This window comes from Eupeodes corollae, chromosome 1 (genome assembly GCF_945859685.1).
Source record: "Eupeodes corollae chromosome 1, idEupCoro1.1, whole genome shotgun sequence".
NCBI lineage: Eukaryota > Metazoa > Arthropoda > Insecta > Diptera > Syrphidae > Eupeodes > Eupeodes corollae.
Window position 1 is genome coordinate 259,906,799 of NC_079147.1, and position 24,977 is coordinate 259,931,775.

Genomic DNA, 24,977 nt, shown 5'->3' on the forward strand with positions numbered 1-24,977 from the left:
TTCTATTCTTTTTAGGCTCTCCAGTTTAGTTTCCAATACTTTAGTATTAGGCTCTGAACAATAAGTCTAGATGTCATTCAAATTTTATGTTTACTCGTCTTGTTTTAAATATTTTTTATTGCTGACATTAATCAGTTCAATTTTTTTAAATCGTGAATCATTGCCAGTAAAAACAACTAAAAAAAGACTAGCCGAAAAACCTTTAAAACAAACGTACTGATGATTTGAAACTGAATTTCACGTCTGAAAATTTTTAAAAGGCGTTTTTATTGAATTTATATGAGTACATGCTCGCAAATGTAAATCTTCTACTCCAAATTTCTAGGGGTACCACAATTATTCAGGCGTTTGCAACCAAGGACAACCTTCAACTAATATGTTTACTTCAATAAAACTAAGCTGATTTTGTTAAGTCAAAGTCGAACATATCTTGAGAATTTGTATTATCAACTCGTGATTTTAATTTTATTCACCCAAAGTTGATGTTTTCAACTGTCGATTTCCAACTATAGAGTTACTAATCCTTAGATTTGTATATTTCTTAAAAATATGAAAGCTTAAAAACAAACTTGGGTTTTAACATAAACACATTGATTTTTGTTTTATTATTTTGAAGCAAATAGAATTTTTGAATATTTGAATTGAAGTTGCAGTTTTCTTATTTTAACTGGTTGAAGAAAAATAAAACAATCTCTACGTAATTTTTGTAAAAAAAAACAGAGCAAAACACTTTCTTAAAAATAATGCAGCTTCTTGTGACTTTCATAATCAGTTAAGAATGAAATATCTAAACAAATGTATTTGGAAACCCAAAGTTTCTTAATAAAAGTGTAATTTTATAGTAAAGTCAGGCTTCCTTTGCCAAGTTTTTCACATTGAACTGAACATAAAGTTGGAAAATGAGTGCTTCCCCAAAATGTTCACTTGGCTGCTTAACTATTGAAAAGACCAAATATAAAATCAAAAAAATTTTTCAAATACTATACTATTAATGTTTTCAAAGAATTCGTGTGCAGCGTACACCACCTTTAAAGTCAGTATGTGACTGCCAAAAAATTTGAGAATGGTGACAATAACGATTCTATAATTTAATATATGTTCTTTTTAATCTTTGGCGTAATTGAACAACATGTTAAAATTAAACCCCGTGTTTTTGGACACAGTATTTTCGCTTGATAAGTTCTTTATTTTAATAAAACCACGTTTTATGGCCAACTTTCGATTTTAAACTAGAATAAATTAGTGAATAAAAAAAATTCACCTTGCGTTCTAACTCTAGAGTTGTAATGAACTCTAAAGTTGGTCAACTTGTAAGTTTTCATTAAGTTAAGCAATAGTGAAAGAAATCGTCTTCAGTACGGTATATGCACAAGTAAGACCCTAAAAGTAAATGAAATATATCTACGAGTAAATAGGTATTCCAAAATTTACAATTTTGGATTTAAAACATTTTTTTCAACAAACGACAAAAACTAGGCAAAAGATTTGAAAACATTCGAGCTTCCCCAAAGTCAACACCGAAAATTTAGTAATTTAGCTTTTTTTAACATTTAATTTTATTCTGAAAGAAGTTAAAACTATTTAAGTATTCATAACAATAAGTTTATTTTAACAACCTGTGGGTAATATGTTTTTTACAATAAACTTTGTTGAGAAAAAAAAGAGTAAAAGTTAAACTTCTTCATTTACATCCAAGGTCCATTTAAATTTTATTGGATTGGATCTATATTTACCTACCTACGTTTGCATCATCTCAACAAAATTTCTTTTTCTTGAATCTTTTCGACCTTGGCCTACCTGGAAATTTTATGATATGAAATTAAATGACAGAACCATAAACTTCATCGGAAATGTTAATATTTTTAACAACTTGTTGCTTATTCAAAGTCAAAATCATAAAACTGATGATTGTTAAACAATATTGTACTCCGCCCCATAGCCGTAACAAATACAATAAAATTACCACAGTTCCATGTAAATACGTTGGCTACTTTTTTTGAAGAAGAAGAAACCGAAGATTTCAAAATTTTAAAGAACCATCAAAGAACTCAAAGCGAGAAACCCCAAAAGTCCTTCATTAAAAACACGATTGATTTTTTTGTATCAATAAAAAACAAAGAAAACTTTATTTACAATTTTTGTCTGTTTTTCTATTAAATAATTAGATAATAATAATAATTGATATTTTTTCCACCATCAATTAATAATAATAAATATCTCTGTCATTATATAATAGTGTTTTTTTTTTTTTTGTTATTTTGTTTGTATAGATAAATCTTAAAATCTAATTAAAGTTTATTTATTTTATTTTGTTTTTATTTAAAAATTTAATTTCCATAATATTTACAATTTTTTGACAAAGATTTATTTCTTCTATTTCCAAAATAAAATCAGAAAAAAATATCAAATTAAAAATAAAATAATAATAACAAACAATAAAAACGTTATACAGAAAGATTATACAAATATTAAATATGGAAATGTTAATTTTTTAAAATTTGTTTGCTGACAATGAACAAGAATTTGTTTGTGTGAATTTTACAATTTTTGTATAATTTTTAGTCATATTTTGTGTTGCTAATTTTTACAATTTAAATGAATTAAATTTACAATCTATTTTTTGTTTAGTAATAATATATCAACTTATACAACTATGCACATTTAAAACAAATTAATTTATATATATAATTTTATTTAATAAATAAAATACTGTTCCTCGCGTGTATCTATTTTTTGTTTTTGTATATAACTACGACGACGATCTTAAATTTAAATAATTTTTGTTTATTATTTTTGTTTTGTTTGAAGAACCACATTCAATAATCACTTTTGCACAAAGGTTTGAAGACCTTATGAGAATCCTTTGAAGTTGTACTAAATTAGAGCGAAAGTTTCGAGGGGACGAGACGAGATGAGGTGTTTTTTCTACTTTCGGGAAGTGTGTTTTTAATAAAGTACCGGCACCGGTCTTCTGAGGGCACTGTCCATCGAATCGACCATGTTGTTGGGCGTCATGGTGCCAGGACTGGATCCAGGTGAGGAGGCTGTTGAGGTGTTGTAGAGTCCGTTTGTATGCGCCGCATACAGCGAGGGAGCGGACATGCCGCTGTAGATGCCGGAGTAGAACGAGCTCAAGGTGGTGGGTGGTAGTTGGGGGGCTTTTTGCGCTTCGAGGTGGTGCTGGGATTGATTTGAGGCAGCTGCCGCCGCTGCGGCTTGTGTCTGGTGGAGCTTGGACAGAGCGAGTGGGTCGAATCCGCCGAAATAGGGAACTGGGTAGGGCTGGTCTAAGTGGTGTGATGGGGCGAAGTATGGAGGCAGCTGATGGAAGGGATTGTACGAACCAGCCGAACTGCCGTTCATCTGTTGCTTTGAATTGCCGCCGGGACCCATCTGGAGGCCTTGTGGACCAGCATGTAGGGGGTTCTTGGGCTTGCGACGTGGGCGATACTTGTAGTCGGGGTGTTCTTTCATGTGTAGAGCTCGTAGACGTTTCGCCTCATCGATGAAGGGTCGTTTATCTGTCTCGGCCAGGAGTTTCCATTCGGCGCCCAAACGCTTGGAGATCTCAGAGTTGTGCATCTTGGGATTGTCTTTTGCGATTTGCCGCCGCTGAAGTCGCGACCACACCATAAACGCATTCATCGGCCGCTTGATGTGTCCATCTTGGCCGGGCGAAGTGGGATGGTGGCCGCCGCCGCTGCCATTTATACTGCCAGTGCTCGAGTTCGGCGAGTGGTTCTGTTGCGAGAGGCCCATGTGATGGTTGCCCATGCTGGCTGTGCCCATGATTGGATTTCCTCCATTATTGGCACTGTGGCCGCCGACGGGAGAACCACCCATGGCAGCGGATATCGCCGCCAGACTGCCGCCCTGTGAGAAGTGCATCACTCGCTTGATATCCATTTCGGAGGGGCTGAGTCCGGATTGGGGGGCATAGTCGCCCGGTGTTGGCATGTCCATACCGCCGCTCGACAGATGGAATCCATACTGTGGATGCGACGATAGGGTTGCCATTCTCGATAGATAAATTTTGCGTGAGTTAAAAAACAACCGGGTTAATTAAAATATATGTATTTATGGGATACTTTTTCGTTCACTTGTATAGTTCCAGAGATAGATATTGTATCTTTCCACTCAACAGAGAAAACACAAAATTAATCAATCACTTGGTATGGTATGGGATTACCTATAGATATAGGCACTAGATTCAATCAATACAGTTTATCATCACGCACAAAATTCGTAGATAGGTAGATGTAATCAAAATGTTTATGTTCACAATCTTTAGATACAAAACAAACTTATCGGGTATATGATTAATGTTTCTATTTTATTTTCGTTCAGTTTATCTTTTTTTCTATTTTTATTATCGAATAAGAGAAAGCAAAACAAACGAGAACAACTTAACTCGACAAATGTATCTCAGTGACTGACTTGACTGTGGAATAATTGATTCTGACACGATCACTGAGTTGGTTGAATGACTTAGGTTTTATCTTTTTTTTCCTGTTTTGTATCTTTTACACGCATTCACACAGATACTCCACACCAGCTCAGGTAAGCGTATTCGTGTGTAGCGCAGGGGAATCCATCTCGTTTTGCCTCTTAGGTTGAAGTAGTGCGACAGGGATGGGCTGAGGGTTGGGTTTGCTTTGGCCGAAAGAGATGCAGATACAAAAACAACCTACCCAAAAGCAGGTAAGCAAACAAGAAGTATCTATGAAAGGTACGAGTGTGCGTGTTGGAGTTGGAATTGTGTGTGTGGCTCTGTCTGTACAGTGTCAACTGTAAACTCCGCACTCACACACCGAGGCTTTGTGTTTGCCAAGCAATTCCCGGATAGAATGGCTTTTTAAATGGCCTACCACTGTTCGGGGATTGTTCCTGTTGTGTTCGGCCTCATTGTTAGAGCGTGTATCTGAAAGAGAAAAATAAAGATACAAAAGGGGTGTGTTCCTGTGTTTTCTTGTGTTCCCTGTGTTCTCATATTATATAGTTGGCTCGTCGTCGTATGTAGTGGGTTAGTTCTCGATTCTCGCTTCTCGCACACAAAAATATCTTTGTTTTTATTTTTTGTATCTATGTAAAATACCAAGTTTCAGATACAACACATAATTCTACTTCGTTCGAATACGTACGACGAACCAATCACAATTTATTGTTTTTTGGTGTGAATTGCTTTTATGTAAACCGGGATGTTGGGATTGGGATGAATTGTATGAAATTCACTTGGGTTTTGAGAGGGTGGTATGGGGTTATGGGAGGTGGGTACCTATAGTCCTGTTTAACTATTTCTAAACACAGGCTATTCTATTGCACATTCAGTTCAAAATGTAGGTAGGTATTTTAGTTTGAAACTTTGTGTATTTTTTTTTTGGTTTTATGTTTTGTATCCATTTTTATTTTTTTATTATTGTAGATATTTGATTTAGTTGGTTGGTGTATCTTTGAGTGGGGAAGATAGGTTTTTGTTTTTTTTTTTTTAATTTCTGTTCCTGTGTGTAGATATTATTATGAAATTTGCATTTTTGTTTGAGTTGTTTTTTGTTCTTTTATATTTTTATCAATATGGATAACATTATAACAAATGTGAATGTTTGTATCTATCTTTTGCAAATTGACAAAAGGCAAGTGATTTGAAGAGTAGGTAAGAAAGGTAGAGACTTGGATTGTACCTTTGGGAATTTGTATCTTTTTTATTCGTTTATTTGGTTATTGTTTGATTAATAAAATTGCAAGTGGTTTTTAGTTTGTAGACACAATATTTAACAAAAAAAGCAAACAAATTGCTCTTAAAAGATATTTATTTTGAAAAGTTAAATAGATAGATATTTTTGCTTATCAAATAAATAAATATTGGGACATTGTTAATATACTTTTTTGAACATACTTCAGTTTTAAGTATTGCAATATCTTAAGGCATGCAGAAAAACTAAATGCATGGGTTGCGTGCATTTATTAGGAGCCTTGAGGGCAAACTTACTTAGGTATATGTATCTGTCTACTAAATTGAACACAAACAATCTTGAGAACTATTTCATTATGTGGGTAATTCTTTTACGAACCAAAAGGGTCTTGATGAAATTGGTCTACACTTCTCCCATTTCACATACATTTTTTAAGAGTTTCAAATCAAAAAATATATGAGATATAGGTAGTACGTGTCCAATTGTTGTATACAACTACTTTTTTAAATCATAATCACTCAGTTTTATTTATTGCTTTTTTGTAGGTATTCCTTCTTTTTTTTCTAAGAATTAAATATGTTATGTCTACATATAAAAATTATAAATTAAATTTCTTGAATTAATTTAAGGTCTGACAATAATTCGTAAGAAACTTGTCTTAACTTTGTTAACAAATTTGAAATAGCTTAATTCTTTCTAAAAAAAGAGAATTAATTTACAGTTTCTTTTCTTAAAGATTAATTTTTAAAATTTATATTCTATATATGATTCTAGAAGACTGAATTTTGAGAAAAAAAAAAAGTCTTTACAGCTTTTTTTATTAAGTTGATACTGTCAATTCCATTTGTATTGCTTAAATTAATTTTCAAAGATTTTAACTTATTATTAAATATTAAACGATTTTTCCTGTAAAAATACAATTTTGTCTCATACAATTTAGATTCAGTCAACTTGTTGACATTACAAATCATAGAATTTAATTCTCTATGGTTTTCAAAGATATTTTTTCTCATCAAATACGATTTAGTTCACAGTTAATGGACTTTCATAAAAATTTATTTCGAGATATTTCCTACAATAGACAAAAACTTGGTAACCTTTAAGAATTTAATGTACCTAATTCAATCTATTTTTTTATCCAATCTAAGAAATAATTAGTTGTTAAACTTGATTTTCAACGCATTATGCTGGAAACACATAAACGTATTCATACTCGTATATCAAATTTTTTGTATCTTATAGTAAATATTATTAATATTTATTATAATACTAAGCTTAAAGCAATTTTTGTAAAAATAAAATTAAATCTTACTTAACATGCCACACAAAATAGGCTTCATTTTTCGAATAGCTAAAATTTAAACTATATGGATTGTGTAATTTTCAAAGTTTGTCTTATTTTTAAGGAAAAAAAATTATTTTTTTATGTTATTTACATAGCTTGAATCTTAAAAACTAAATTTTTAGCTTTAAGATGAAAAAATAAAGAATTTTGTAACTAATATAGAACGAGAATTATTAGTTCTTAAAAATTAGTATCTATGCCAAAGAATCTAGCATTTTAAATATCTCTATATCACGAATTTTGGTGTTGAAATCAAAGTTTTCTATATACCTACTCGTTAAATGAAGAACTAGACCACCGTTCCTGTGGTCAATCAACGGATATGATATTGTTAGACATCGAAAAGGCAATTTATTGCGTATGGCACAATGGTACCTATTATATAAAAAATGATACAGTTCGACTTTCCTTTGTATCTGTGTAAAATTGTTCGGAGTTTCTCATCCGATAGATGTTATCAAGTTCATGTCAATTGTGATGTTTTTATGTTGTTATTTGTCGAGTTCGGCGTCCTCCAAAGCTAAGTACTTGGTCCGGTTTTGTACAATATTTACACTTCGGACTTTCCAAGTCTACCGCAATGCGATGACACTGCAGTATTTTCATCTCATGAATTTTCTCTCAACATTGAGACAAATCTTACACATGCGATCGAAGGATTTGAAAAATATTATACAAAATGCAAAATAAAGCTGAATGTTGGGACAACGCAAGTCATATTTTTTACACGAAAAAGAAAAGCTTGCTATCTTCCCAGCAATCGGCTATAGGTAAGTTGTACCACAACTGAATGGGAGCAGTCTGTTAAATACCAAGGTCTTCATCTCGATTCTAAACTAACTTTTAACCAACATACTCTTAAAAAATGAGTAATGCTATCAAGATGCTTTATCCTTTTACTAACCGACAATCTCTACTCACAAATGAAAATAAGATTATCATTCACAAGGATATATTCCAAGTATGGGGTAACGCTGCAAATGCCATTTAAAGAAGGAGGTTTACAAAATTAGACTAAACTTTAATTCGCATTATTCAGCCCTAAGTCTAAACAGAAAAGCGAATATTGAACTGATTTCTGATAGAGTTTGTAAGCTTATAAATTATTTTAATATCAGCTGTAAAAGTTTTGAGAATTTTCTCATAACCCAACTTCTTGCATAATCTGTGATATATTTTAAGACTATTGCGTTGTTTTGTTCTTTTCTTTTTTGATTTATGTTAATAGTTTTTTATATTTTTTGTTTATTTATTTATTTGTTTACTAAATTGTACGTTAATTTATTTTTGAATTTATTTATTGCTTATTTATTTATGTGTTATTTATTTAATTGTTTATTGTTAATTTACTTATTTGTTGTTGAATTATTTATGTGTTTTTAATTTATTATATTTATTTATTTATTTTTTGGAATTTATTATGTGTTTATTTATTTATTAATTCTTGATTATGTCCATATTCAATTATTTGGTTGTTAAATAATTTAATTTTGTATTTATTTATTTGCCATTTTTTTTTGTATTTATTCATTTATTTTGCTAAAACTTATGTTTCTACATTTTATTCATTTATTATTATTCTCTTAATGATTAATGTAAATTAAATTAAAATTTTTTGGTTTTGCATATTGTACCCAAAACTTTTTTTGGCATATTTTGAATTAATGTTTTTTTCGTGTTTTCCTTCGATTTTTCTTCTTAACTATTTAATATATTTTTTTTCCAAGATAATGTTTCAGTTGTAAGATATAATTATCAAATCTGTAAATTATAAAATGAGCGGTGATAGACTTTTTTGAAAATATTTTTACGAAATAAAGAAAATACTATTATACTACTAGAATTAAAAATCTATTGATTCCTAAATTTTTCAACCTCTAAATAAGTGCAATGTTTACCAGATTTCTATAGGTCATTGTTTTGTTTTAATAAAAAAACATTGTTAAGCAATCACACATATTGTAAAATAATTCATAATTATGTTACACTTACTATTTTACTTGTTTGTATTTCATTTTTTATTACATTTTCTAATTTATTTTTAAATAAATCGTGTCCCATATACTTAGGCACAGAAGAAACCAAGAGTTCCAAAGGTTGTTTAAAGTCGAAAAAATTAAGAATAATATTTTTCATATCTGCTTCCTTTTCGAGCTAAAACGGTTTTTATTATTTTGGATCAAGACGGTTTCGTAGCAATGTTCATTAAAAAATGCAATTTTCCATTTTTACCATTTTCATTAAGGTTTTAATTAAACAAATTTGTTATTGCGAATCTATTATGTTCATTTTACTTTGAATCATTATTTTAGCCAAATGCATATATGTGTTCAGCTAAAAAATCGACAATCCCTCATTACTTAATAGCATACAGTTAATTGTTTGTAATAATTATATTTAACCTACATGCTTTGTTTCTTTATTCAGGAATGCATTTATAACACCGATTCAAAACAAAAATGTATCTTCGATGTTGAATGCCACAAGAGATTCCTTGGGATCTTAGGCAAACGCAATAATTTTGCTTTGATATCAGTTTTTTAGATTAATGTTGGTGATGTTTTTTTTTTATATACATAAGTTATGAACATATGAAAACTTTTAAAACTTGTATTATTTGTTTTTCTAACTTCAGGTCTTGTACCAGAACGAGTGGCCTTTCAAGATTTAGTATTTATTCTATTTACAGCACTCTTTCCAAGGCCATTCAAGTTTTATAGTAGAACATTTTGTTTGAAATATAACACTTGATGAAATGTTTTAGTTATAGTTTATCGAAATACTTATTTTGCTTAGTTAGTGGAGAACTATATGGCCTACCGACTTAAAATTCTCAAAACATAAATATTCCTGTGGAGGCCTACAGTTTTAAACCAAATCTATATATACGGTTAATTTGAGAAAGCACTTTTCATGACAAGAATTACTCTTGAAGGATCTCCCAATTCTTCGCAGTACCAGTGAACAAAACTTTAGATGGCACAGGCAGGGATTGAATCCAATACCTCTGACACTAACATTCACGCCGGGTATCGCTTTTATTTTCTTAAATGTGTGAAAGAAATAAATCTTTTTATTTGCGCTTTAGAATCTGTAAAAAGGCGTAAAATAAGTCGAAAAGTTATTCGATCACGGATTCACGGATAGTTCAATCAAAAATCAGTGTTTTCTTTTCTAGTTAAAACGGTTTCTATGATCACAAGATGTTGATGTTCATGAAAAAGTGTAATATTTTATTTTTAACTTTTTCGTTCCAATTTTACATTTGTTTTAAACCAAAAGAATCGTTATTAAGTGTTATGATTAATTTTGTTTTGTTTTAATAAATACATTTTGGATTGTTTTGGCTACCAAAATAATTCATTATGTTTTTAGCTAAAAACCCGAATAATGTATCCATTATTTCTTTTGTTAAAAGCATACAATTATTTATTTCAAATATGTTTACATGACAGCTGGTCAAAAAAATAGGTGTGATAATTAATTTTTGTATTAATTCTTTTTTGATTCCTTTTTTATGTCAAATATTAATTTTACGTTGATATTTTTTAAGCTCTTATATTAATTAAATCAAAAACACTTTAAGGCTTTGATATACATTACAATTATAGATAATATAGCCCCAAAACTACAGATGGAGGTTTTTTCACTTGGACAAAAAAATAGGTGCGTCTTCCTAAATTAGTAATAATATCATTTTTAACAATAATTTCTGTATCTTATCACAATAAATGTTTTACTTACTTTAATAACCAGAGTATCCACCTTTATTATCCAAAACTTTTTAAAGTCGTCACGGCATTTATTCTATTAACTTTGGGCATGTTTAATGGGGTATGAAATACCATTTTCTTTGAACCGCTTCCCACAATTGGTTTCCATTAGTGAAATATTGACCCCCTAATTAACGCTTAAGCTCATTCCACAAGTTCTCAATAAGATTGAGATCTGGTTATTGACTTGGCCTTGGGACAACGGATAATTGTTTCTCTCGTAACCGTTCTTTCACAAGACCTGCGGTATGTTTAGGCTTGTTGTCTTGGTGAAAGTGCCATCGCAGGGGCAAGTTTTCGGTGTATAGCGGGGGTGGTAGTCCCTACCTTTTCGTCGTCTTAAATTGAGCCCAGAATCCGCTAAAAACAAATTTACTTTGGTTTCATCACTCCACAAGATATTTCGCCATTTTTGTACGCACTCTGGTTCGTTCCAATTAGCATGGTTTAAGGCAAATAATTTTCTGGACCTTATATTACTAGCCCTAGGGAATGGAACTTTTCCGGTGATTCTTCCTGGGATATTTGAGTTTTGAAGCCTTCTTCAGATCGAGCGTGCACTGACCGCATTACAATTGGAGCACCTACAGTCCTTGACGAAATCAAAGGATTAGATTTAGCTTGAAATAGTATGAGGCGGTCAGTGGTAGGTGATGTTTTTTTCGGCCGGCCTCTATTTTCGTGTATTCCTCTGGGCTTGAGAGAATTTGTTATTAAGTTTTGAGATCTGTCTAGGACCTCCGCAATAAATTTGTAGATCTTGCTCATCTCTAAGTCGACGAGCTAATTTCCTCTCCTCTGGCGAGTAGTGGACTTTACGACCCATATTTAAACAATAATAAATGAAACACTATTGTTTGAAGCTAATAAAAGGATTTTAAACAACCCACCTCAAGAGTTTATACGACCGCTAATCAGCAACAAGTCAAGAGTGGATATCAAAAATTTTCTCACACCTATTTTTTTGACCAGCTGTGTATGTTTCTGTTTTACAAAATGAATGCATTTATTTAACTGATTCGAAACATAGAAAAAATATATCTTTGAATCTAAATCGTCACTAGCACTTTCTTTAGATCTTAGGGAGACGCACTAATTTTGCTTGAATTTCAGTTTTTTAAATTTATGATGGTGTTTTTACAGTGGGTCACAGCTTTTTTGATATATTGTGCGAAGAGTTAAAAAAAATCCAAAGCTATAGGCACCAAAACTGGCTAGTGAGATGGCGAATATGAATAAAAAAACCTTGTTGCCCCGAAACAATTCGCTGGGTCCTTAGAAATACTCTTCACGGAAGAGTAGCACGCAAGAAACCTTTCTTCAATAAAAAAAAGTAGACTTACCTAACTGTTTTCAGTTTGCAAAGGAGCATATAGCAAAGAATTCCACGTTCTGTAAGAGTGTTATATTCGCGGATGAATCCAAATTTAATATATTAAGATCCGATGGGCGGTTTTATGTGTAGCGAAAACCGAACACAGAGCTCCAAGATAAAAACTTAAGAGCAACAGTGAAGCATGGTGGATTGAATGTCATTGTATGGGCCTGCACGTCTGCAGCTGGAGTCAGCAAGGTGCAATTTAATGAGAGTTCCATGGATAAATTATTGTAACTCAATATTCTCAAACATGATTTGGCATAAAGGATACATTTTGATGTTATCAAGACAATTATCCGAAACATACATAATTAATTAAAAATAAATAAATGAAGTTGTAATGTTTTAGTTAAAAACTTAATTAATATTTGCCCGTTTTAATTTTGCTGATTACTTGCTTCGTTAAGGAGATATTCTCTTTTAAAGTTGTGAGTAAAGGGTGGGTCAAATAAGCTGTCATCTACTGTAAGTCAAATATGAGAACTTTTAATTCGTGTGATACTTATCGTCTAGTTCAGGACTTATCACAGTTAAATTTCAAAAGAACTTTGAGTGGTCTTTCACCATGTAGTATTTTTTTTAATTAAGGTGGCGCAACATTCCATGAAGAAACAGGGCCTATGGACTTACAACTCTCAACCATTCTTGTGTGCGAGTAATGTTATCGGAGATGGAAAGGGATCTGCAGTTTATATGCCGAATCCGAACGGCTAAATTGAGAAAGCACTTTTCATGACATCAATTACTCTGGGAGGATTTTTCAATTCCAGAGGCAGTTCCCATAAAAAAAGTAAGGTGGCACAGGCACGGATTGAACCCACTACTCCTTGCATGACAGTCCAATATGAAGTATACTTATTTTATTTACAGCACTCCTTCCAAAGACATTTAAGATTTGAAGTGGAACTCTTTCTTTTAAATACAGGTAACACTTGCTTGTCAAACCAGTTTAAAATGGTTTTGTTGTAATTTCTTTGTTAAATTTTATTGAATTTTATTTTCGTTAAGATTCAATATTGGAAAATCAATTTTTAGAGTTCGCTCTTTGGTTTTTATCTATTTTTTGTCTGGTTTGCTTGTTTCCCATTAAACTTCGAAATCCTAAAACGATTTTTAAGAAAACATAAAACAAAATCATCCGCTACATTATGATTCTTTTCTACTTTCTTTGATGATACTTCGAATGATTGTATGTTGATGTCGATTGCATGGTGAAGGTATTTGCAAGGTGCCTTATGTAACCATAAGACCCCTGTAAGCCTGGTATTAAGTCAAATTTGTCAGAAAATACAAACATTGTTGTATTATTATAAAAAAATAGAATACACAACTTTTGTGTTTGTTAAATTGAACAGAAATATTCAATTATTCTTCCGGAAAGGAAAAATTTGCAAAAACAAACAATTTGTTTACTTTCCGGAAATTCACCATCATAGTCCTTATTCCCACGTTGATAACAAGTAAGGTATAATTCTCCAAATTTGGCAATTGTCATTATATATTATCTATATCTATAGAATTCAGTTCATTCCAATCCATTGAATATTGAACAAAACTACACAAATAAAGAAAAAGTTGGTATCATCACTTCTTGGAAAATAAAGGACGAAAAATCCATATGCACACAATCAGTTTTTTGAGAAAAAATAATACAAACATCCCGCCCTGGATATAAATCCCATTATCCTTATGTTCGACATTGTACCTTACCAGTGTAAGTCTATCAGGCTTACAAATCTCGCATATCCTTATTTCTATCGCACCTTCATTTAACAATGAGAACCTGTGCTGACCACATGCAGAAAAAAGGACTCACACAAAAAAAAGAACATAATTGGATCGGAAGTGAATGTGAAGATGTGGTTCCGTTTTTTCTTCTCCTTTCTAACTCTGCATTTATCAGGACTTAGGTTTTTTTTTTACACAAGAATGTACCCACACACATAATAATATGCAACCTTTTTTCCATTTCTTTTGCATGAAAAGGACTTTCTCATAGCGATCATCATTAAGTAAGACTAACCATTGCCACCCTTTTCGAGGTAGGAACAAGAATCCTTGCAAACAATAGTCCTTTCCAGCAACAAAAAAAAATAGAGGTAAAATCCTGTAAATTGATTCAAGGAAGTACAAATATACTATAACCCACCTTAAAGGAACATTATGTATTATTTCATTGAAATTCTGATCCTACGCATATTTATTTTGTAAGGTTTTTACACCAAAAATTGTGTAATTTTTCTTCTTTTCCTTGCGAGTCCTTTTTTTTGTTGAATATATACAGATTCGATTATGTGCATTTTTATCCAACAACGAACGATGACATTGAATTTATATCCCATTCAATTATATTGTCTTGCTTTGGTCATATCCATCAAGGACATTATTGTTATATGTTGGTTGTATAATGTTAATGCGTAACACGTCGACCTACTCGTTTTATACCGTCCTTATACGTTGTACATATACGTGTCGATTTGAATACGATGGAGATTTTCAATTCTGATAGTGTGTTTATGAATGACTCAATACGAAAACTGATTTGGGGGAAGAATGCTGATGTGATAAGTAAATCGGCCTAAGTAGGTATAAGGTCCTTTGGGGATATATTCCTATAAAGGACGCATTGTGTTTAATCTTGTGATATATGTCCAGTCATGGATTCTATTTTGAATAAAGCCATTTTCAGAGAAGGATACGTAAATACATGAATTTATAATAATGTATTAATTTTCCTGTATAGGTTAAGTACACCTTTGGCGGTGATGATAAAAGCACATTATTGTTGAAAAGGATATGAAGGGATATTCTAATTAGATAAACCGTCATACCAACTAACCTACAAATTCGTAATACCATAATAACAACTATATGGCTTTAATATGATTTAATCCAATTAAAAAGTCCTTAATTCCAAGAAATCATAACATAACCTATTTACGATAATATCCTTTTTTATTAATTTCGGCCTATTGAGAGACAGGTAGGTAGGTTAGAATAACTGTAAACCCCGCCGGACTAATGATTTAAATATTTGCCAAAGATGTGAGTTTTTTGTTTAATTATTCTAGGACTATATTTTTATAGTTTATATTATAGTCCTTGGAGTACATTTATAGAAATAGTTCGAGGGCAGGTAAAGTTTATTTTTACGTTTTAGTGCGGTAACACATTTTTATAACTTTTGGGTTTGTTTTTAATGTGTTTGTCATTTTATTACTTTATTGCTGTGGAATAGTTAAATTGCTCTTTTTTTAGACTAAAATATACACATAATTCATGTTACTTTTAGTAATAAAACTATTTTGTTTTTAACTTTGTCGTATTTATTTTAAGATACTAGGACTATAAATACCTACAAAAGTGACTCATTTTTGGTAAGAGTCAAAACACACAAATAGTTGTCTGAGGCTTAAAGTATACCGAAGTTGAAAAATATATAATGGAATGGTTGCATGGAAACAGTTTTTTAAGTGTTTTAAGATATTGTTTTATTAAATTAGTAAAATAGTAAGAACAGCTTATTTTAATCATATTATGTCAAAAATATGTCTAGCTTAGGTATTCAGTTCTAAGTGAGTTATAAATTTTGACTTTGTAATTTTTAGTAACACTTAAGGCACTTTTCTAAAACAAAACTGTATATGTCTACTAAATATGTTTTATTTTTTAAATTCTTCATATTTTTTTGGAATTATTTGTATATTATTATATTATACATAGCCGCTCATTCAAGTTCAAGAACAACATTTACCAGGCATAATCCACTTTATTTTATTTCTTTTAAGTTAGTTTAATTAATTAAACTCAGTATAATTTCATTTACAATCTATTTTACAATTAACAATAAACATGACTTAACAGATATACAATTTAAAGAATATTAAGATGACTTTAAAAAAGTTCAAAGAGAACTTTGTGGATTTTGATCCAGATGCATAATTGGGCCATTTTTGTTCGAGATTTATTTATTCGCCTTAAAAGTTACACACTCTATTTAAACTAATAATTATGATACATGACATACAAACAAAATACATAACTTAATAGAAGACATTTAGAAGAAGTAAGGTGTAATGGTAGTCATTAACAAAAATGATAAAAAGAAGTGGTCCAAGGTCACTACCTTGAGGAACACCCGAAAAATGTATAGTTCAAGTTTAGTTTTATTTGCAGTTTAAAGCTACATAATTTAAAAGTTTTAGAATTTTATTCTTTACATCTTTTATATCTTTGATAAATTTATGACAACAAATTTTAACATTACAAAAGAAAATATAATATTTAAGGGAAAACACTACAAAAACTCTCATGTAATACTTAAAAACTAAAATTGCACAAAAACCCAAATTTACTTAAATAGTACAGGCTATAGATTAAGTATAAGTTCATTTTCTGAGTAAGAAAATCTTTTATAAAACTTTTTTTGTAGCTTATAAAGAACAAATTTAATTGGGCTGACATTTGTTCTATCGTGGAACCTAATAATCAGTCAAACCATACTGGGGCATTATGCATGCTTAGTTTCAAATCAAATGGGGTGGCGCAACAGTCCGTTGTGAACCAGAGCCTAGTGACTTACAACTCTCAACCATTCCTGTGTGCGAGTAATGTTGTCAGGAATGGAGGGGACCTACAATTTTATGCCGAATCCGAACGGCTAGTTTGAGAAAGCACTTTTTCATGACAAGAATTACTCTTGAAGGATTTGTCAATTCCTCGCAAGAGGCAGTACCCGCGAAAATTAATTTTTTTTTTTTTTTTTAAATTAAGGTGGCACAGGCAGGGATTAAACCCAAGACCCCTTGCATGACAGTCCAACGCACTAACCATCATGCCACGGGTACTACAAAATATTGAAAAGAATCGGTCCAAGTACAGAGCCTTGTGGAACTCTGTAACAAATTTCTTGCATGGAAGACTTCGCAATTCCAGTGGACACAAAAAATTTTCTATTTTTTAAAAAGTTCCAAATAATTTGTATAAGATAGCTTGGAAAATTAAACATAATTAGTTTGTAAATGAGTCCTTCATGCCATACCCTATCGAAGACTTTTTCGATATCTAGGAATACTACACAAGTTGAATGTTTTGATTTAAGGTTATTTTGAACACACTCCTTTATTCTTAAAATTTGATGATAAGTGGAGTGGTCAGCTCTGAAACCGAATTGCTCGATATGGTATAGATTAGCTTGTTCAACATGCTTTAAGAGGCGATTCTTTAAGACTTTTTCAAAAATAGGCCTATAGCTACTTGGGTTATCTCTTGGCTTACCAGGCTTGCTGATTAGCATTATTAATTTTCACCACTTATTTTTAATCTACGAAATAACTCTTTATCCACATTAGGAGCTGAAAGAGAAATCCATATGTCTCTAGTTTTCTTAAGAGAACGCGGTCGAAAGCCCTTGGAAAATCAGTGTAAATTGTGATTAGAGAATGCATTTCTATTTGTGACAGACACAAATTTGAAAATATTGAAAAATTTGTAGTGGCAGTTTTGCACTTGTTCTGTAATTTTCAATAGAACTTTTTGTACCTGATTTATGAAGGGGAGTTATTATAGAGTATTTCCATTCATTGAAGAACTCATCATTATTTAAAGAAAGGTTAAATATTATATATTTCAAGAGATAAAAGTACTTCAAAGACATTGTCTAAATGTATTCTGTTGTCATAGTCTGTTTAATTTATCAATAATATACTATATTATTAAATGGGGAATCTTTTTCGTAAAACGGAACTTTAAAGGGCCTTGCACTTGAGAGCGAAAGACGAACAAACGTGATTTTACACATGTCAAAAAGTCAATTTCAAACAAAAACACATTTATATTATAAGAAACCAATTGACACTTATGTAAGGATAATACAATTTGCATTTTGTTCTCTAAAATAAGACAATTTTGTAAAAACAATTTGGTAGTAACGAATTGCTGTGTGGTTGCTACGGACTGTCAAATCCTATTCGCGTTCCACATACCATCCACACTACAACGAAAAAATTGTTCGCGCTCAACTTAACCTTAAAATTATCCTCTACTCTTGTTTTGTTTGTTGAAAAGGGTAGTTATAAATTGACAATTCGTCGCTGTCTTGCGAATAGAAAGTTCATGTGAAAGAAAAGTCAAAATATGCGAACATCCACAGTTCGCAGTTCGTACCTCATATGCAAGATGCTTAAAACTTGTATCTGATCTTAATAGAGCAAATGATTCAACACGGCAACGTTAAGACTATTATTATTTATAATAGTTTATAATATTTATCAACTTAATTGGAGTTGGCATTTAAGTCCATGGGGGATTTTACTAGTAGATTTACATGGAGACTTATTCGTTCCATTTTTTCATTTTTGGTACTTCATTAATAGTGTTACTTGAGTTGCTTCGTATATTGTTTTGTTTGAAAACAACTTCTTATCTGGATTTATAAACATTTCACTGCAAAATTTCAATATTTTTAGTTCAAAAATCTCCAATATTTTGCTACACTAGGTGAATTTTGTAAACCAAATACAAAAATCATATGTTGGGATCGGTCTTTTAATCATTTTGTACATCAGAACTGTAGTTTTTTCTAACATATATTTCGAATTGAGTAGAGTTTTTAATTACCCTTTTACCATCCCCATATTTAAAAAAAAAATTGCTTTACAGTGTTTGCAATGTTTTCCTTCAAACTTACAAATATTAAGATGTTCACATGCTGTTTAAAAACTAGGTAACTATTATTTTTTAGTAGTAAGATAAAATTTGATATCATATCTCTGTGCTGTGCAATGATTTTAAAATATTGTAAACTCTGTAACTTTATCTTTGCCAATAAAAATAAAATATCTATCTATCTATCAAGAAGAAATAGGTTTTGAAAATGTATTTCTAGGTACTTTTTTTCTTTCAGATTTTTTCCAGTAAACTCAGTTAATCCTCAGGGATCGATACTGGGACCATTGTTGTTTAACATTTCTCTAGAAGACTTTTCTTTTTCACACCTCATTACCGATGAACCTGGATCTTTACATTATCTTGATGACAAAATTATATTAGCAAACGATACTCGGACAATTTTAGCTCTTACTGAAGTTTATTTAAAAAATGAAGATTAAAAATCAGTACACGCAAGTGCAGATTGACTTGTTTTAAAAACGCTAGTATTAATGGACATCAAAATTATATAAGCCACTTTATCAAAAGATTTATTATAAGGATACAAAAAACAGTAATTATTATATTTCTAATCAAAACAGTTCTGTTTTAATACTTATAGAGTCACTATACCTTTTGAACAGAAGAATTTTATAACGGCATTTTTATAAAAATAATGGTCGCGCTTTTTATTCCGAGAACTTAAGCAAATTGTGGAGAATAAAAACGATTTTCTGGGAAACTTTGTTTGTTTTTTTTTTATAAATGTTTATCAAAATTCATAATATTGAGCTAATATATTTTTGTTTCTAAGAAAACAAGTAATGAAGTCTTATAGAAACTCTTTACAATTTTGCTTTACATTTAAACAATTTTTTTTTATTTTTCAAACTTAAAGATTTTGAAATAACGTTTAACTTTGAAAAACTCTACCATTTTAATTACCATTAATATTTTAATATTTTTTGGCGGAGCAAAATCGCATCGTCACCTCCAAGTGGTGCCCGCTGGATAACCGTAAGGTGAACTAACGACGAGCGTTGGATCTATTGAATCCAAGAGCTGAGACACCTGAGCTACCTTCTCAGGAATTAGGAGCAAAAGATAAGATAATCGCTCTGAAGAACCAGTTCTGCAAGAAACCTAAATAGAAGAGGTAACTGAGCTATTTATGGAACTAAACAAAAGTTACAAAAATAAAAACAAATATGGCAATGAGTAAAACAAATAGATATAATACCCCAGGTGGCAATCCAGATAAACTGGTAAATCCACTCTCTTCGGAGATCGGTCCTATGGATTCTGGGGAGGACCAATTATTGCTTCTAGGAAATAGACGGAGTTCAAAAACACTAAGAACTCCACCAAAAATATCACCAAGGGTTACTCCATCGAAACCCCCAACGCAAAAATCAAATGACATAGAAGTCATTAACGAAAAAGGAACCATCCATGAAAAGATCGAAACAAAAGATCAGCAGTGTTTCACAAAAAACAACGAGATCCACCAAGTTGAATCCGAAAATTATTTCGATAAATGGCAAATAGAAATCTTAGCCAGAAAACAACTTGAAGCCCTTGTTGAAAGTCTTCAGCAACAAGTGAAGAGACTCGAAGAAAAAGTCAGCTTGCTCGATAAAAAGTCCGTGAAAGACAATATATCAAGTCAAAAGTCACCAGTAGTGAAAAGCCCACAAAAAACTGCTAATGAGTTTCATACTGATGAGGAAGAGCTCCTCCTTGAAACTGAAGGAAACCGAAATAAACGTAAGTCAAAGAAACGAAAAGCAGAGAGTAGCCCAGAGGCTGTTATAAAATGTCAGCAAACAGGTTCAAAATCAGATACTGCTACAAAAATGAGAGCATCCAATAAAGAAATAAGAGATTTACCCCAAAATAAGTCTCACGTTAAAGGTACCAGGCAAACTGCCCCACCCCCAATTATGATCTCCGGATTGGCAATGTTTGGCGAGCTAAAGAGCATAGTAGAAAAATGCACGAATAAGGCATGTAAATATACATCATACAATAAAGACAATTGGAAAGTCATTGTTGAAGACGCCGATGCGTATAGATCTGTCACTGAAGAATTGAACAAAAAGAAAATTCAGTGGCACTCGTACGAAAATAAAGCTACAAGATCGATAAAAGTAGTAGCAAGAGGCCTTCACTCTTCATGTGTTGCCAAAGAAATTGTCGAAGACCTTATACAAAAAGGCTTTCAAGCTCTCGATGCCAATAATCTTATTAAAAATGAGATAGTAAAAGACTCCACTGGGGTATCAACGACAAAAAAGAGATCTCTACCTTTATTTATGCTCACGTTTGAAAATAAAGAAAGTCTCGATAAGATTTACAGTATTAAATCAATTATGGGCATAGTTGTCAAAATTGAACCACTGCGAAAGTCGAAAAGTGTTCCACAATGTAAGCGCTGTCAAGCCTTTGGGCATACACAAAAATACTGCAATCGCGAGTTCGCTTGTGTTAAATGTGAAGGCAGACATGCAACCAAAAACTGTCCCATGGGCAGAGAACAGAAAGCGAAATGTGTTAATTGTCAAGGCAATCATCATGCAAGTTACAGAGGATGTCCAGTAGCAAAAAAGTTCCAAGACACAAAAAGAAAAAACAAAACTGGGAACAAGTTTAGAAACTCAACCAACACAAAACCAGTAGTTGAAAGCAAAAAAGTAACGGTCGATAACAATACTAAAAATCAACCGAGAAAAGCAATTTCACTAAGCAAAAGTGATGAAAATAAATCCTATTCCCAGATTGTAAAAAATGTGCGGAAGAATGAGGAAACTTCTATAAAAGAAATGCTGGAACTCATCCTGAAAAGGATTGACCAACAAGATTTAAACATAAAACAGCTAAGCGAAAAAGTCGCTCTTAAAAAACAATGATGGACAGAACACTCAAAATCGCAACATGGAATGCAAACGGTCTCTTACAGCATGTATCAGAACTAAACATCTTTTTAGACATAGAGCATATAGACATTTGTTTGGTGTCCGAAACCCACCTCGCTATTGAACAAAATCTTGATAATAAATTACCAAACTATACATGTTATCACGCTCCGCACCCAGCTGACAAAGCTAGGGGAGGATCAGCAATACTTATAAAAAAGTGCTTAACACACTTTGAAGAACCAAAGTTTACTAAAGAAAACATGCAAGTAACAACAATTAGTATTGGTATAAAAAAGAAAGAATTCAAAATAGCAGCTATATACTGCCCTCCGAGGCGCTCTCCAACTGAAGAAGACTATGCAGAACTCCTACATTTGTTAGGACATAACTTCCTTGTTGGTGGCGACTTCAATGCTAAACACACCCAATGGGGATCTAGGCTCATAACAACAAAAGGTAAACGGCTATACCAAGCAGGCCGAAAATACAACTGCGAATTTTATTCTTCTGGTTCGCCAACATATTGGCCATCTGATACTAACAAAATACCAGACCTTATAGACTTTTTCGTAGTTAAAGGTATTAAACGAAATCATATAAGTGTCGAAGGTAATTATGATTTATCATCAGATCATACTCCAGTAATTTTATCACTGAGCGAAACAGAAATAATAGAAAAAAGTAATCCCAAGCTCGTGAATAACAGAACAAACTGGAACGAATTCAGAGACAAACTTGAAAATTTTATAAACCTAAGATCCCCTATGCAAACAATTGAACAAATTGATCATGAAGTAGAACAATTTATTGCTGATGTGCAGCAGGCTGCAGAAGAAAGTACTCAAACTATTTCGAATGCGAGAGAAAAAGAAATAAAATATCCTATCGAAATAAAGGAGTTGATATTGGAAAAAAGAAGAGCTAGAAGAAAATGGCAATCCACGAGATTCCCAGATGATAAGGTAGTTTTTAACCGTCTTAACAACGAATTAAAAAAAAGAATCTGTGAGTTTAAAAATGATTCACTAAGTAGATTCCTGAAAAGTCTGACGACGGATGCTTCTACAGAATACTCCTTATGGAAAGCAACTAAGCGCCTAAAAAGACCTCAGACACAAAACCCGCCGATAAAATCTCAAGATGGTAAATGGATCGGAAACCCGAAACAAAAGGCTGATCTCTTTGCTGAACATCTCGCGAATGTTTTCAAGCCATTCCCAGCAAGCACAGCTACAGATCCCTTACAGTTTGTTGACAGAAACGACGAATGTGAAATACCTTTTGTCACGCTCAAAGAAGTAAGAAGCATGTGTCAACATAAGCTGTCAAACAAAAAATCACCAGGGTACGATCTTATAACTGCTCAGGTTCTGAAAGAAATGCCTCTTATAGCCTTCAAGAAACTCCAATTTATAATAAACGCATGCCTTAAACTAAGATATGTGCCACATCATTGGAAAATTGCGGAAGTCATTGTTATACCTAAACAAGGTAAGCCACCAACAGAAGTTACATCTTACAGACCAATATCGCTTATACCAATCATGGCAAAAGTTTTTGAAAAACTGCTACTTAAAAGGCTTAACAAAATAATTGAAGAAAGAAGACTAATTCCGAGCCATCAGTTTGGATTTAGAAATAAACATTCCACGATAGACCAAGTGCATCGAATTACGGATGTTGTGGAAAAGGCACTTGAAGAAAAACAAGTATGCTCGTCTGTATTCTTAGATGTTGCTCAAGATTTTGACAAGGTTTGGCACTTGGGACTTGAGTACAAACTGCATAGGGACTTCCCCAGGCAGTACTACGAAATACTGAAATCCTACATTACGAACCGACTCTTTAGAGTACGGTACGACCAAAATTACTCGGAACTTAAGAAAATTGAAGCCGGTGTACCACAAGGAAGTGTCCTAGGACCAACCCTGTATCTGTTATATACAAGGGATATTCCAGTGGACATCAACGCTATCATGGCCACCTTTGCTGATGATACTGCAATATTGGTGCCAGATAAATCCGTTACGAAGGCTACACAAAAATTGCAAAATGCAGTCGATAAAGTTAGTGATTGGACGCACAAATGGCGTATCAAATTAAACGAAACAAAATCGACGCATATAAACTTTACAAACAAAAACATAAACAATGTTCCAATTTTTATAAACAGTACAGAAGTACCTTACTCCAATACCGCCAAATACCTTGGAATGAATTTGGATGCAAAGCTTAAATGGAAAGAACACATCAAAAAGAAAAGAGAAGAACTAAACTTGAAGTACAGAAAAATGTACTGGTTAATAGGAAAGAACTCTGACCTATCTATCCAGAACAAACTAATGTTATATAAGCAAGTATTGAAACCCGTTTGGACATATGGCATCCAACTATGGGGCTGTACAAAGAAAACAAATGCTGAACCCATCCAAAAATTCCAAAGCAAGGTCCTTCGTGGAATAATAAATGCCCCTTGGTATATAAGAAATAGCGATCTACATCGTGACCTTCAAATTGAAATGGTTACAGAAGTGGTTAAGAAACATGCTGTATCACACAATAAGCGACTGCAAAGTCATACTAACTCTGAAATGGAGACCGTATTAAATGTACGAGACAATGTTCGGAGATTAAGAAGAACCAAGCCTCATGAGCTGATGGGCTAAAAGCTACGGGAAAGTGTTATAACCTTAAACTTCCCCCAATGCGATTTTAAAAATTAAGAAATAAAAATCATTTGTCGATCTTTCATAGATTGGTCCTGATTCACCGGTGGTTTTAGTGCGGTAAGAGTCCCACACTACTCGGTACCGATTCTTACCGAGTGTCTTTTGAAGATTTCCATCGGATATAAAAAAAAAAAAAAAAAAAAAATTAATATTTAAAGCCAAATTATTTTAATCAACAACGATATTATTTTAAAATTTAATTTATTTTAAACAAAAAATCTTTCATAAAATTTGGTAAAGCAGTTTTGATAGAAAGTCGTATACTACAGAGAAATTGTTTTGAGTAAAAGTTGTAAATTCAATTTTGTTTTCGAACTATACCAAAAAACCTTTGTCTTATTTGTTTTAACTTTAATATTTTTATTTTGTGTATCCTTAGAACTTGTATTACAAGTAACAAAATACACTTTGACATTCATTTAACTTTAACCAGACGCTTTACATTGTCTTTTTGGACAAAATATTAAAATATTTGACTGTTAACAGTCGAATTGTT

General features: G+C 32.0%; 1 protein-coding gene across 1 annotated transcript; it reads right to left on the reverse strand.

The window, feature by feature from the left end:
* Positions 1 to 2,480: 2,480 nt before the first annotated feature.
* Positions 2,481 to 4,456, reverse strand: LOC129941670 (SOX domain-containing protein dichaete). Its single transcript, XM_056050363.1, has one exon. It carries the CDS (start codon positions 4,015 to 4,017, stop codon positions 2,947 to 2,949), a length of 1,071 nt encoding a protein of 356 aa, XP_055906338.1. The 5' UTR covers positions 4,018 to 4,456; the 3' UTR covers positions 2,481 to 2,946.
* Positions 4,457 to 24,977: the final 20,521 nt, after the last annotated feature.